This window comes from Mya arenaria, chromosome 6 (assembly GCF_026914265.1).
Source record: "Mya arenaria isolate MELC-2E11 chromosome 6, ASM2691426v1".
Lineage (NCBI taxonomy): Eukaryota > Metazoa > Mollusca > Bivalvia > Myida > Myidae > Mya > Mya arenaria.
This window is the reverse complement of record NC_069127.1, coordinates 12,163,336-12,179,320: the sequence shown is the minus strand read 5'-3', so window position 1 is coordinate 12,179,320 and position 15,985 is coordinate 12,163,336. Positions and strand designations below refer to the sequence as shown.

Below are 15,985 nucleotides of genomic sequence, written 5' to 3'. Positions count from 1 at the left end.
TTTATGGCTAACGGTTTAAGAAAAATGCATAACACATCAATTTTTTAACTTGAAAATAAAAATCTGCGATCTATTTCTTGTCAGCAGTCTTTTATAACTGGTTTCCATGCACTTTCGCAAACTTTGGCTTGTTCCAAGACAAACAATAAAACAAGTGGTCAAAATGTTCTATCCGTGAGAGTGCAGCTTTAAAAGCATTTTTGCTTCCAACCAAGTGCACTAGGTTTCCCGCCTTAATAATCTTCAGGGAATAGCTGTGAGGTGGTCAGTCCCAAATTTTTAACTGCTGAAGGAATTAACATCTTCTAGTTGGTTATAAAGTAAAATGTTTAACAAGTTCTTGCTATCTTATTTTGAGATCGGTTATTTTAGGATGGATTGGAATTGATCTGGTGTTGAATTTCCCCTCATTATGCTCCCTTTAACACTAGCGTATTTAGACTATTAGTTGTTAAAAGTTGACTTTTTTATTTCATCACCAGAGGAACATTATGAAGATAATGCACTTGAATGTAATATTTCAGACCAAAATGTCTCAGTCTTTCTTTGAGGACGACATCAAGCCCCAATTAACTCATTAAACCATGTATTGTTCGTATTATTTTGGAAGCGAGCGTACGTTCTCTGTTGCACTTCCAAAGTGCGCCCCCTTTAACGCGAAATCTTAAATCCGCACCTGCCTTACGGTCAATTCTGGCGGGAAAAATATAAAAAATAGCGCATTGTTGGAAGAAATCGTGGCTGCTGCTAGTCATACTAACTGTCCCTTTTCTTCTTTTTTATATTTTTTTCTTGACATATCATTACTGGAGTGTATATCAAAGACAATAATATGAAAATTGATCGAGTGTAAAATTGACCGAAACTTGGAATATGTTTTGAGCGTTGAAACTCTGTCGTATTTCTAATATAAACAGAGGTCCAAGAGGGAATCAATTTTTTCCTCAAATAGTATCATAAAAAACAAAGCTTTTGGATGTACTTGGTATAATTCTCGACAATGTTCGGAGATCATCGCTTTTCACATACTGCAGTTTCTGATAATTTACCTTACTCAAATAACATGTGATGTGTATCCAGTCGGATTCTGAGTAATATGTCACGAGTAAATAAAATTATAACTTAAATCGTTTTTCAAGACCAAAATCGCTCACCTGTCCTCAAACCACAGGCTCAGTACCTACATGTACATTGTAGACTTCTCAGCACATGATTAACAAAACATGGGATTCTGGATTTTTAAGCCTCTGTTTTAAGACTCAATATATGTTTCGGGCAGAGCACATCTCTTCACTGTGAGATCAGCCTTTGAATGTGTCTGCATATTCAAGTCCCAGATCTCGTGTTTGCGTTTGTACCGGTAACTATTAACAGCATACTATATGGTCCACGAGCATGGTGTAAATAGCTTCTTGTGCCTGTGAGGAACACTCCTTCCGGTTCCTTTCTATCTGCTGAATGCGACACATACCACGCGTGACTTGCCAGTTGGTGACGATTAATACGTTAACATACAGCTTTTGTAGAAATTCAGGCCAATAATTTACAGGATGTACAATTATTTTATTAGTATCTAAAACCTTGCTGAAGGCATGTAAAACATGTTTGATTAATATCTCCCACGTATTTTGTAATTCAAGAGAGATATAGTTGACCTACCTATACATACCTTAGTAGGGTAAAAAGGGGACTCTCGCGGCCATCTTTGGCGATTTCCCGCGTTAGCGGCCATGTTTGACGATTTCCCGCGTTAACGGCCATGGGGACTCTCGCGGCCATATTTGACGGTTTCCCGCGTTAGCGGCCATATTTAACCATTGTTTGAAATCCAAGACAAAGGGTCATTGTTTAACTGGGTCTCCATTGATTAACAGTATTCATTTCAATAGAAGGGATATAAACAATAGCATTGTCACACTAATCACATCAGTGTATTGTATGTCAAAGGACAACTCACCCAACGTTTCTAACATAGGGTCATCGACCTAGGATCTATTTAATGGTATTGTTTTCCCTTATCAGACGATGGACTTATCATAACCTCCACCATCTTTATATGTGATCAAACGGATTCTTTTATATGTAAGATCACAGGTCATTGACAAACAAAAGTTCATCAGAACCCAACCATCGCGTGATCGAAAGTGATTTCAAGAAATTGAATGACTAAAGCCTGACCGTTTAGTGTCAATTCGTACAACAACACCATATCTAATAGCCACCCAATTACTCTCCAACGTACCCATTGTAATAACTTAAAAGTGAAGACAGTTAAATGAGCTGCTGATGGCTCAAAAGACGAGATTGTCGTTATCATATATCTAGTTTATCATTCAGGGTGACTAAAGCTCTTCCACTGTGGTGAGCTATCACAATAAATCACTTATTAAACCATTGTCAAATGCCAGCGCTCGATTCACTGGACTCTGTTTATCATTATGGACACCTCCGTTGAACCTTAAAATGACATGAAAGTTTTTCAAACAACTTACTAAATAATCTTTTATTTTGACCACCAAAAGTAGGTTTTGAAGATATAACAGTTTTGTCCTCTCTTAGCTTCTTTTGAGTTTCACTATTTTTATTAAATCGGTAAAGGATTCACACAATTTCTTTATCAAATAACCTCATACCTTAAAGGTATGATGTATCGTTTACATTTCATTAAATCAACCCTACAGAAATGTTAAGATGTGTTCGATCTTATTGTAATGAAAACGTGAATGTTTTTTATTATTTATTTTTGTATATAACTATTTCATTCCATTAATACAATATTTTAAAATTCAACAAGACCAAATTGAGATTTATAAGTTGAGGACATGTCTGACGAGCTATTTTATACCATTCCGGTATGTTGTATCAATAAATAAAATATCAGACAAGATTTTAATATTTATTTTCTTATAAGTACAATACAATGCAAATACAAATAAAGTTGATTATAATTGAATTCAAACAATTTGTTTAACAAAGATCATACATTTTTATTTATTTTTTTATTTATTTTAGGTTACATTTCAACAGTAGAGCAGTAGATAACATCACATGAAATTACATGAAATTAGATGTAATTTGGTATAAAACATAGAAATTATATGTCTTGTATCTTATAATGTCCATTAGCATATGATTTAATTCCATCTTCTAATAAAAATCTTTTGTCATCAAAACTAGATAATCCTACTTTGCTGATTGTTTCCAGATAAATTTTATGGTTATGACTTCTTAATGAATGCATTGTTGAGTGCATTTGAGAATTATTAAATAATACATGTTTATAATCATTAAGAGTCAATGATTTTTTAACAACCGCTTTTGATATCCCTTTTGCTCTTTTCTCGTCTATATCATCACACTTAAATGCATACATTTTCGATCGCAAACCGCAATATTCACTAATACATTTCTCATTTGTTTCACTTTTCATTTTTCCCATTACTTTTTTGTTGAAGTCACTATATAAAAAATGATCTTTAGGGAAATCTGAAGTGTCAAACAAATGTGAATAGGCCAACATATCTTGGAAAATGTCCGGTGTTGTACATGATACTAAAAATGAATCTGTGTCCGTTAATTCTAGCTCAACGTTGCTACCATACACATTTTTCAAATGATTATAATAAAAATCGTACATGGTATATTTTGACAAATCAAGGATACTCATTCCAACAAAAATTGGTTTATTTAATTTAATTTTTTGCGACTTAATTCAACACCAACAAGGTCTTCAGAAAAAATCCGGTGCATCTTATAAGTGGGTTTGGATGACACCTTCTGTAGTCGTTTTTCTGTATGAACAAGTTTTACGGACCGATGCTTCCGAAGATTTTCCATGGTTTTTCCTGAAAGTAAACAAAATTTTTGGTAAGTAACTTTTCATCATGTTAATCTTTACTCTGAACTGCTCAATATATGTTTTTATGATGGTATCCGTCGTTATCTTAGATACCTGTGTTTTGGATGAGGGATATGAAAATGGGACCGAAAAATACACTTTTTACTTGCCGGTAGTTAGTTTTGGTCAGTTTTACTTTAGGTTCCTAATTGTACATGAGCACTTGTAAGCGTCTGATTGAAGATGAATGAAATACCAAAAAGTGAAACTACGCCTGACAATTATTGAACAGTTGTTTTTGTAGATAAGTATTAGTGGTATGGAAGTGACAATAAATTTATTGTATAAATTACATACGGGCAGATCATACAAAAATGATAACAATGCAATAATTAACACGAACCCCCCCCCCCCCCAAAAAAAAAAAACAAAAAAACAACAACAAAAAACAACAACCTTACCGAAGACCGAGTTGTTCATGAGTTTGAAGAAGTTCTTCTCGAAAGCAGTCTTTGCTTGTTGTCGCATTTTGGTGTTGAACTCAACGTAGGGTTTCATGAAAGCCTCTTGTTGGAACTCTAATACTTTATGTATTTTTTTTTAATTTTAGACCGAGTTGGAGATACAGTTGCAGGTTGCGATGGTGAAGTACATAATTCTGTTTGTTTTCTAAAGTGGTGAGTAATTTTTCCACCTTTGCTCTGGGTGGAAGTTCCTCACTGTTGTGTAAATGTTTCAACACATGTTGAGCATAAGGAGATAATTTTTCATTGGGTGTGAATTTACGTTCCGGAGCTAATGGGTAGTCGTTATGACTGTCATGTAAATGTTTTGGATATTCTAGATCTACTTCTAGAATATACCCCTTAGATCCATCCTCTGGTATTTTTTCAGGTTCAAAAGTATCAATTTCTTCCTTCTCTAAAAACTTAAAGAAGCCTGTTGGTAGATGTTGTGACATACTGTAACCATAAAGATTATTGACATCATAATAAGCTAGAAATGAGGTTTCTTTTGTAGGATCATAATCATTCAAATACTCATTGTTTGGTTTTTTGTATCTATTTGATATTTGACTAATACCACCTCGAATACCTTTTTCGATAAATAAAATTTGATCAATGTCTGTCATGAGCTCTAGAGTGACTTCAGTCATTTTCAACATTGCCTGCCAGCTCAATCCCGGACTGGTGTAAAAGTGACAAGGGTCTAAACCATAACACTTCAGTGACATATCACGAAAATTTTCAAAAACATCAGCTAATAACAATATGTCTGTTTTTAAATAGAGATCATGGTATTCTCCAAGACTTTTTAGTTTAAATGTTTGATATACTTGCTTTGCATGTTCATAGTCTTCTTTTGATATATTTTCCTCAGTCAATGAAGAGTAAAAATTCTCTATTGCTGGAAGATCAGCATCTTCAAATTTATCCCAGTCAGTCATGAACTCGTAAGGATAAACCCCCTTTCATAGCAGGAGGTTTCCATGATCTTTGATTTCTGAATGAAAGTGATGGAAAGACTGTGGGCCATTTTGAGCTAAGTTATCTACAAGGGTCCCAAGAGATGAAGGGAGAAAACCCAAAGAGTCAATAAACCTAAGATTTCCAATACTAAAACTGATATACTTTTCAACTGACTGTGGGATGCAATTGATTTTATAATTTTTAAATGTACCAATTCTTTGACAAAGCAAGTGACCATCAAAATTTTTAAGATTGTGGAAGATGACTGGGATGAAACTGGGTTGTTTACCGGTACATTGTAAATTACAATTCATATGTGCAGCTCCTATGTATTTCCCACTTGTGTGATCATGATGTCTTGCTTTCTTTTCCTTGTTACCAAATACTTTTTTGACATAAACAACATGTGTTTGCTTGTTCGAACTGTTTTTCTTCACTTTCCTTTAAAACTAGGGGTTTGATATTTTGCATATGTTGCTGTATTTCATGACTTTCTCGTAAAAGACATTCTAACAATTTTTTGGGTGCATCTGGACCTCTGTAGATAACAGTATCTTTTGTTAATTTTGAATCAGTTGAAATAACTTTATATCCAAAGGAACAGGGTTCTAACAATTGATTTTTTGATGTTGAAGCTGTTTGGTTGTTAGTCTCTATTGGTTTATTTAATGTTTCAAAATCAGCCACAATAACATAAGGGACACGCAGTGTTTTTTCGTAATCTTTAAATTTAAGAAAGCAGTCTGCTCCTGATGGAAGTTCAATTTTTTGAGCATCATGGACTTGACAGTATGAAAGGTGATCATCTAATAAACTTTGTTTACTAAATCCATGGAGGCAATATCGACAATAGTAATATGCACGATGTCCTTTCTTACCATGACTAAGAAACCTGTTTATGTTTTTCATAAGCACATAATGTGAACTGTTTTCTGATTGCAAAAGCAATAAGTCAATATGATGGAGTCTGTTTTGGCAATTTGTAATGCGTAGTGGAAGAACATCATTGTCTTCAAAAGTAAACACATTTACAGACAAAAATGGGTTTTGCTTCTCAAATTGATTTATTTGATTCAATGACATTGGAAACAGCAGACCTTTTGTGTTTAATTCATTTTCAAATTGTTCATAATCACTCACCAGAGGGGAATCCAAGGGATGAAGGGATGCTAAACAACACCATAGAAAGCACTTTTGGCCAAGATTTCTTATGTTTAGTAAACTTTGATAGTTAATAAGAGGCTTTGGTAGCTCTACAAAACTAGATCCGGACACTGGAGAATATTTCACCGTGTGCACAGTTATACTTAATACTTGTTTGAGAACCCACCCAGAGCTTTCTCTTATGTACTTTTCAAAACTTTCAAACATTTTTTGAAATGCTTCATTTAAGTTGTTTTCATCAAATGTTATCAAATTTAAACTTCTATAACTCTTAGATCTAAAATGTGGAGTTGATGTATTGTCTCCATCTTTTGTGTGTTTCACTAGCTCAACCTGCACTGATAAATACCATTTAATAGGATACAATTGAAGTCTTTTTTCTAAAATATTTTGAATGTTTTTATTGGCATTGGCAAAAAATGCCAACAGATCATATTGTTCATGTTGATTTGGTTGTATGGTGAAATCTTGAATGTTTTCATTAATAGCATGTTCATAACTGTGGTCCATTGTTGTAGATGATGGTGTTCTTGCAGTGGAAGTTGGTGTTGATGATGGTGTTCTTGCAGTGGAAGTTGGTGTTGATGATGGTGTTCTTGCAGTCGAAGATGGTGTAGATAATTGACTGTAGTTGTGTTCATTTTGAAGGTGTGGACTTGGAGAGAGCGGTGTTCTTGCAGTCGAAGATGGTGTAGATAGCTGACTGTAGCTGTGCTCGTTCTGAAGTTGTGAAGTGGTGAGAAGTCCTGTTGTATGATCTACATTGCTTGTTGAAGAGGAGCTTTGGGTGTCGCTGCTTGGAGGTATTTGATTATATGGAGTTATTTTTCCACCAGTTTGTTGATGTTTTCTAGACAAGTGTTTTTTAAGATAATCTTTTCTTTTAAATTTGTCTCCACAAACTTCACAATTGTAAAAACTTTTGTGTGTGAGTGCATGAGATATCAAAGAAGTCTTGTTCTTAAAGTGTTTTCCACAAGTATCACACTCAAATATTTTTGAATCCAATTTTATCCTTTTTTGTCTCTGATATTCCTCATATTCATGCGCATATTTTGAAGTAAGGTAATCACTAAAACTTTGATCATCCATGTTTGAAGGTTTATGTTAAACTGATCCCACTTCAAGTCAGAAATGCTTTAAATATTCTACCTTTTCCCAGTTATACATTGTAAACGATCCACTTTTCTTGGGTTGGTTTTTTCCTAACAATATAGCTTTTGTCTTTTTAAGCTCAATTTTCATTTTTTTCTTTGGTAATTGTTCTGTCTTTGTAGTTGTTCTTTTACGACCTTTTGTTTCTAATAAATCTTTTGTAGTAGGCCATGCTTTTTCAAAAACAATATTTGATTGTTTTACAAACTATTTTTTCTTTGGATTTAAAAGTTGTCCTCCTTTTTGATTTGAAGTATCCTTAATATCTCTTGTATCATCGTTCAATTTATTATGTATTGATGATTGTTCCAATTTTTTATGATGAAACTGGTTATTGTTATCACTTTTTGTAAATTCCATCTTCATATGTTCATATTTTGATTTTGAAATCAATACTAGTTCTTGAGCCATGACTCACAAGGTTGTATTAATAAAATAAATTGCTTAAAAATTTTTAGGAGGAGAGCTCTTCTCTTTTTTTGTGAGAGCCCTTTTACCACAAACTTACGAATGACATTCCTATATCTTTTCAATGACTTTTTGATATTGTCTGAAATTTTTAGATTTCCAATGAGAATATTGTAAACCACTTCCACAATCACACTCATTTGTGATTTTGTTAATGCTTTTATCAGCATTTTTTGTTGATTTTCACTTGTGTTTAAGAGAAATTTAAAAAAAATACTTTTCCTTTTCCATTTTTTCACTCATATTTTTCTTTTTCAGGTTGAAAGACAATCAACGTCTGAGAGTGAAATATGTTGGTGCGCAATTTATACAACTTGTTTGAATGTGGGCTTACATCAACAAGTAAGTAAGAGTATTTGTTTTGTGTTGCTTTTTTATAGGCATCCATAAAATATTTTAAATCACCTGGAAACATTTGACGAGCAAGTGTTTGAATCTGAAGTTGGTCTCTCTGGTTATTAAACAATACAAAGTAATGACTATTCAGACTAATAGTTCGGAAATACTTTCCTCCAGAAAACAGATTTTGTACCACAAAAAACACTGAAATTTTTTTGTGGTGACTATAAATCGTAAATAAGTTCACAATGTCAATACTTTCTGAAGCCTTTTGCACTAAATCATCAATGACTAAAATCTTAAATCCAGAGTCGTATGCCCAAAGATCCATATCTTCTTTAGATGGTAAACCTTCAAAGAATTCTATGTTTTGCACATGTGTTTTCATGCTGTCATATAATGGTTGATAAGTTGAATAACAGTATATAATTTTTCTTGGAGCATCATTAAACATGGAATTTGCACTCTTAAAAAGTTCAAAAAGAAAGGTAGATTTTCCACTTCCACTCGCTCCAGCTATAATGCAAGTAGCTGGACTTTCAAATTTCACAACAGTGTTTGTCATGATGTTAATACGAAGACTTCAGCAATATAAATGATTTTAAGATTGAAAAAAAAACACTTTTAATGTAGTTATACATTTTTTATTAATGCTCTACATGATTGGTTAAAAACACATTGATTTTGTACACAGTCATTAAACATGCTACTGACATAATTGTATGCACATAAATCATTACTATGAACATCATTGGAAAACATATTTACAATATCATAAAACAATACACCATTCAATCTATGAATCAAGAAAAATAAACAGTACATTCCACACACATCACTATACAAACTTTGTAATTGCTTTGAATTTGTTATAAGTGATGAAAAATTTGATGTGTATTGAGGGAAATAGTCATTAAAGTAGTTGACAGGCATTCCATAACTATCAAAATATTCTATGGTGGTAGAGTTTGGAAAGTAAAAGGCACACCAATGCCTCCCTGTCTTTGTATGATCATCTGTATTTGCTATAAATCCACATGGAATATTCATTTCTGTAGGAAGTTCATTTGCTGCATAAACACCAAGTACAGACTTTCTTAGCAAAGGGAAACAATCTAAACAACACTGAATTTGGGATGTATTCATTCTGTAATTATGTCTCTTTGTGAATTGATTTGAAAAAAAGCAGGAGAGCTACTATGTACAATACAACTTGTTGTATTTGTCAATGATGTCTTAAACTGAACCTCTAAACGCACATTGCCTGTTTTAACAAGAGAAAGAAATGTGTTGTCATCCAAAAAGTTTGGTTCTAACTGAAACGAAAAAAGTGTTGATGATTTGGCAAAGTCCTCTCTATTTATATCCAGTCCTGAGTTTTTGCCCCACTGTCCATTTGTTAGAAACATGTTTGTGTAGGCTCTCATAAAAGATTGCCCTTCAGATGCACCAAAATTTAATTTTAATGGGCTACCCCACACTGGAGCACCATCCACATATGCTTTGAATGTTACAGTTTAAGAAATGAAATGGATTGGATTTATAATCACCAGATAAAGCCTTTGATTTTACAAATGCCACAACTACTTTGTTTGGTTTTTGTCCTTGAAACAAATTATCCCATGTAAACATTGTACTTCCAGCAGCAAGACTTTGCGATCGACACTCTACTCTGTCAAATGGATATTTAGCTGTGCTGTTTTTCAACAACTCTGCATGGGCTACAATAAGAGCTGGATTGACTCTTACCTTCTTTGCTAGTAAGTAAATGTCTATAATCTTTATTTTATAGTTGGGAGATGCATCCCCTGCTGATAAACAAAATGCTGGAGAGCTTCGGTATAATTTCAATTTGACATCAACTTGATTTAGTAAATAGCGTTTAATAGTAAATAAACTGTGATATATTGGTCCTTGAAGCTCCAGAATTTTGGAGCCTGTAATGTATCCTGATCTTAAAAAGAGACCATTATTACCAGCGCTGGCATCCGTAATAACTGCTCCAGTACTGTCATTATCATCTTTAATATATAATTGAGATAATAATTGCGAATGGGTAGCATCATGACCGCTGTGTAACAAAGTCTGAATCATTGCATTATATGGATTGTAATTTGAAGAAATTACAGCTTTGTTTTGTAATGAGACTTCAGCTGCTGAAAATAATGCTTGTAAGAATAAATTTACAGGTCCCACTTTAACACTTGTAATATCACTACCATCTGGATTTGTAACTTTTAATTTCACACATAATTGTGTTCCTCGAAGATCGAGATAGTCCATTGAATTTTGTCCACTTATTTGGAATTCGATAGGAGTATCATCTGACACTTGTGATAAAGGTCGAATTTCTTGGTAATGCACATCACTGACAGCAACTTGTGTAGGTGGTAAATCAAATAATAATAGTTCATTTGGAACACCCTCAGAAAATCCATCTTGTAAAAAGTATGACATTTTTAATAAGTGAATATGTCCTGGGTTGGTCTTGGAAGTTTTTCTGTTCACTTTTGTAGCACCTTTTTTAAAGTTTTTTTCTGTAGTTTTTGATGTCTTTTTCACGGATTTTGGTGCCTTTTTCAAGTTTTTTAATCCTTTTTTAATGTTTATTTTGGTGGTATTTTGATCTATTTTCGCTGTCTTTCTGTGTTGTTTTACCTTTTTGATTGAACCCTTAACGTTTGACTGATTGGATGATGTATGCGAAAAAGATGATACTTCAGGTGTTTTTATACCTTCTCGTTTCAGTTCGCTTTTCGCTTGATTTACAATTTGCTGTGTGGGGGAAGTCACGTTCAATGTCAAGTCACTGCTCTCTGCGGAAGCCTTATGAGGTATGGCAAAGCCTTTCCCAACCTGTGATTTATTTTGTTTAAAGTAATTAATCCATTTTTCTGGGTTTGGTACATACAACTTAGAGCGATTCATAATTAGGGTATAATGAGTAACGTTTGAAGTGAAGTGTGAGGTAGACCGGTGAATCAACAAATGTTGCAAAATTGTTGTCTACTGTCTTTATATCAAATTCCATTTCCTGAAACTCTGTTTTATTTAATGGTAAATAAAATGGGGTATCAAACACATAACTCCATTTTTTATCGTATTTTTTTTCTACTCTTCTCAGTAATGCATGTTCACTGCCATTTACAATGCTTTCTTTAGATATATTCGAATAAATAAATATGGTGTCAGTTAAATCCTTCTTTTTAACTTTATAGTCTGTTTGTTAACAGATTTCTTTTAAAGCTACTTTCCAATATCCATCAAAATGAAGTGGTAACTTCAACTGCACTTTAAAACTATACGGTTTATTATCAATAAAAATATCATTGCTCTCATTGTCTCTCACAAACACATAACGTTCCATTATTATTGTTCTTGAACTTGATCTGCATCAATCCAGCTATCAAATGATTTTGGAAATCCTTCCCATCGAACAAAATACTCTAATTTCCCTTTGACTTTTCTCTTTTTTAAAACTTGATCAACATACCAAAGACTGTCTGCATCTTTATCAACAGGAATTATTTCATTTTGATTCACATAACCTGATATTGGTTCTTTATCCAAGTCTATGATCTTATACAATGGAAAACCTTGTTTGAAAATCTTGCTCTTTATTTTAAAAACTTCTGTAGTATATTGTTGTTGATAAGCTCTTCTAAAGGGATGTTTCGTGTAACTTAATCTAACCAAATCACCAATTTTATATTTAAAGCGAGGAGGCGTTTTGGGGATTTTTTTTAGGTTTTAGATACATTTTACTCCAAAGTTGTGTCTCGTTTTTCTTTGTAACATCACTTGGTGCTAATCCATCCAAACTCCGATGAGGGGAATTATTGTAACTATTTACAATATCTTGAAGGTGATCTATATATCTATAGTTTCGCTGATATCTTAACATTCTAAATATCATACCGCGAAGGGTACGAATGACTCGCTCTGCATAGTTTGCTTTAGCGGTGCTTTGTGTATTAAACAAGTAAACTCTCTTCTTTTGCATAAACGCTTTTAATTCACGATTGATAAATTCAGAACCTCGGTCCGTTCTTAACTTTTTAAACTTATGAACACTAAGAATATCATTGATTGCTGACAATACCGTGTTAGATTTTTTATTAACTAAGGGTCGAACGGATAGAAAACGTGAAAATATATCTATAACAATGAGTAGGTAATTAACTCCATCATTGTATTTAGCAATGTTATCAACTGCCATTAAATCCATATCACCCTGATCGTTCATACCCGCCACTTCAACACGTGGTCTTTTATATGTATGTCTCGCCTGACGTTGAATGGCATACGAATCTTGATTGTTGAGCCATTTCTGTATGAAATAAGAAGTAAATGCTCTTGGATAGTTTTGGTTTAATATCCTGTGTAACTTTTTTGCACCCAAAAAACTGCCTGCGTTTTTAGAATCGAAATAATATTGTGATAGGATATGTTCCTTCTGCGTTTTATCCATGATTAAACATGATCATCGTTGTAAGTAGTTTATATTATGAGGCACATGGGTTGTTAATTAAACTAAAGCAAGGAAATGAAAACATGAATAGATATAAATACATTTATTTGAAACTAAACATGTATAAAATAAGTCAGTATATGATCATACAAGCATATACATACAATGACATACATGTACATAAAGTGAATTAAATATTTATGTGAAACATGCAAAAAGGAAATTCGTGAAGTAATAAATATAACAAATCATTTTACGCCACACAATGTCAGAGTTTTTAATTTCTCACGAATTCTTCTTTTGAAGAAAAAAATGCAGTAAAACACATACAACATTGCATAATATGTCCATTTTGTTGTGTTGTGAATATTCTTTTCCTCAACGTGATGGACGAAACAGTCGATCTTCAATGCGATTGATTGTCAACACCATTCTTTTCATTTTTTCACACCACCGCTCGGTTTTCATTATCTGCAGATAGTCATTGCTCTCTAGCAAATGTTTGTGTAAATCAATAATTTCAGAGGAAATGTTTGAAATGCGCACAATTTCTTCCCAACTTTGTAGTATATTTTTTTCATTAACTGCGTTTAGCATGTCACTAAAGTAACGTTCTATTTTATGCTCATCATCATCAGGGTCTGTATCCATGATACAATCGTGATCTTTTTGAGATGGGAGATCCATCTGGCAACCATAGAAAAGTTGTCAAGTCACCATACCCATAACCTCACACAGTGCCTTCGCATATACAAAGTCAAAGTACGAATTCATTAGCGCGACACTTGTAGAAACTGGAGTATAAATCTCTGTAGTGTCCATAACATTCGTTTTGGAGTCACAATGTTCATTTTCATAAATATCTTGAGATAGTTCACTGCAATCCATGTTAAGTTTTTCTGCTGCGATATGATCACATCAAATGTCGATGAAACACTGAATGTTTGTGCTGTGTTGTATGTCTTTTATAGTTACATATGGTAACGGAAAAATTCAAATTTGAATTTTCAGATCATCCGGGGATATCGCCATATTGAAAACCCGCCAGAGATTCGGTCCACGTCCATGGTGCTCGGGATGAGTCATTGGAGGACGAAGATCGGGTGTCCTTATGCTGCCATGAAATGTCGTTTTTATGATGTCCAATTATGTTCAAAAATAAACAACTTGGAGAATGTGTTTTATGTTCTAACAACGACTCGTCTCCTTTCTGCCACTGATGTAATCGCAAACCGCAAGAAAAACACTCTACTGTGTCATTTCTGCCAGTATAATAAAATCCTGCTGAAGATAATTGGAACTTGTTTGGTTCTATTTGAGGTGGCCACATGTCGAACGTTTTAAGTCTGTCTTGATAGAATAGCATGCTTGGAGAACTATATTTAAACTCTAATAGTTTTGAAGTTGTCATTTCGACTGTCCGTGTAAGAATGAAGCCAACAACTGAACACTTTCCTTCATATCACAGAGAGTTTCAAAAATATCAAATGGTAATTGAAAACTTTGGTGACCCTTTTTAAATATTATTTTAATGCGTTGCTATCTCTCTTTCACAACTATGACAAATTTATCACCAAGTGTGCATGTAATTTCCCTTCTTATTGGTGACCAAGAGACATTTTCAAAACCAAAACCTCTCAAATATGTCTGCAACTGGTTAGAAAAACGTATCTGAGCTTGAGCCATTTTTTGTATTTTTTAAACACTTTAGACAACTGTTTAAGCACAGACTTACAATATCCAATTTGTTCGGTTTGTTATATACCACTATTGACAATCCAAAAAAAAAATGTCTTGGACGTAGATTATTCTCGTACTATGGGCTCGTCTTTAAGTCCTGTATATGCGGTTAAAAAGGGAATGAATTTACATCTATCCGGATATTCTTCAATCTCTTGATGGCTATTGTACTGATCAACTATGGTTTGAAAATTGTTAGTTTGTTTTAAAAGTGCTACCATTTTCTGATGACTCTCCTTAACCCACAAATATATACAACGAGCTTCACTATCTCTTGTCCATGGTAACATATTACCATTCTCATCCCAAAAGGAATCAAACATTCTCCTGTTTGAGTCATATGGTGTCAAATTATAACTCGTATTAGCCGGTAAAACAATGGCTGCCAACTTCAATCGCAAAAAGATTAATATTGTTAATCAATGGAGACCCAGTTAAACAATGACCCTTTGTCTTAGATTTTAAACAATGGTTAAACATAACCGCTATGAGCGGGAAATCGCCAAATATGACCGCTAACGCGCGAAATTGCTAAATATGGCCGCTAACGCGGGAAACCGTCAAATATGGCCGCGAGAGTCCCCATGGCTGTTAACGCGGGAAATCGCCAAAGATGGCCGCTAATGCGGGAAATCGCCAAAGATGGCCGCGAGAGTCCCCTTTTTACCCTACTTACCTTTATAATAGGTGCTAACCCGATATTGATTCTTACCCAGATAAGGTAGTATTGTTGATATTGATCCATATAGTACTATCAGCGTAAATGTGTCAAGTTCTAGCGTGTCTTCAGTTGTTATTGTATGGGATATTGACTCTGATGATATTTAAAACATTTCTTATAACGATGGCCGTTAAATAGATAGGATACGAGATCAATATAATTATTTAGTTCAATATGACGACAGTTACAGGACATTTTTCTATCTCTTAGTTCGCATGCAACCTCCTTTTGGGGAAATTATTATTTTGAAAACTACAAAATGTCTTAATTTTTAATTCCTGCACTCGCTTTTCGTAATGGTTCATCGTGTATGAAACGGAATAAATTAGAGTAACATTTTAAGCATTAATGCATTTGCGATTTTATAGCCGTGTAAATAACATCGATGAATTAAAACAATAAACGCGATATTTTACAGAATAGCAAACAGTCCGTTTCACTGGAACTTTTTAAATCTAGTTCGCTGGAATAGTTAACAGTCCGTTTCACTGGAACATTTTACAGCTAGTTCCGCTGGAATAGTTAACAGTCCGTTTCACTGGAACTTTTTTACAGCTAGTTTCGGGGGAATAGTTAACAGTCCGTTTCACTGGAACTTTTTACAGCTAGTTCCGCTGGAA

General features: G+C 33.8%; 1 protein-coding gene across 7 annotated transcripts; it reads left to right on the top strand.

The window, feature by feature from the left end:
- Positions 1 to 3,826: 3,826 nt before the first annotated feature.
- Positions 3,827 to 14,272, top strand: LOC128237320 (uncharacterized). 7 transcript variants are annotated; one of them, XM_052952725.1, is made up of 7 exons: positions 3,827 to 4,155; positions 4,449 to 4,515; positions 7,120 to 7,274; positions 8,353 to 8,436; positions 10,077 to 10,193; positions 11,182 to 11,267; positions 13,916 to 14,272. In XM_052952725.1, the coding sequence occupies exons 4-7, from the start codon at positions 8,385 to 8,387 to the stop codon at positions 14,246 to 14,248; spliced, it is 588 nt and encodes a 195-aa protein (XP_052808685.1). In that variant the 5' UTR covers positions 3,827 to 4,155; positions 4,449 to 4,515; positions 7,120 to 7,274; positions 8,353 to 8,384; the 3' UTR covers positions 14,249 to 14,272. The 7 variants fall into 7 exon arrangements, 5 of the variants coding, with proteins under 5 accessions (XP_052808685.1, XP_052808686.1, XP_052808687.1 ...); XM_052952726.1 differs by having other exon boundaries at positions 6,990 to 7,274; XM_052952727.1 differs by lacking the exon at positions 4,449 to 4,515.
- Positions 14,273 to 15,985: the final 1,713 nt, after the last annotated feature.

Coding starts and splice junctions, on each gene's coding strand:
- LOC128237320 (XM_052952727.1), top strand. CDS start 8,385: ATGTTGGTGCGCAATTTATACAACTTGTTTGAATGTGGGCTTACATCA. Junction 8,437..10,076: donor ATGTGGGCTTACATCAACAA/GTAAGTAAGAGT, acceptor TTGTACTTCCAG/CAGCAAGACTTTGCGATCGA. Junction 10,194..11,181: donor GACTCTTACCTTCTTTGCTA/GTAAGTAAATGT, acceptor TTCTCGTTTCAG/TTCGCTTTTCGCTTGATTTA.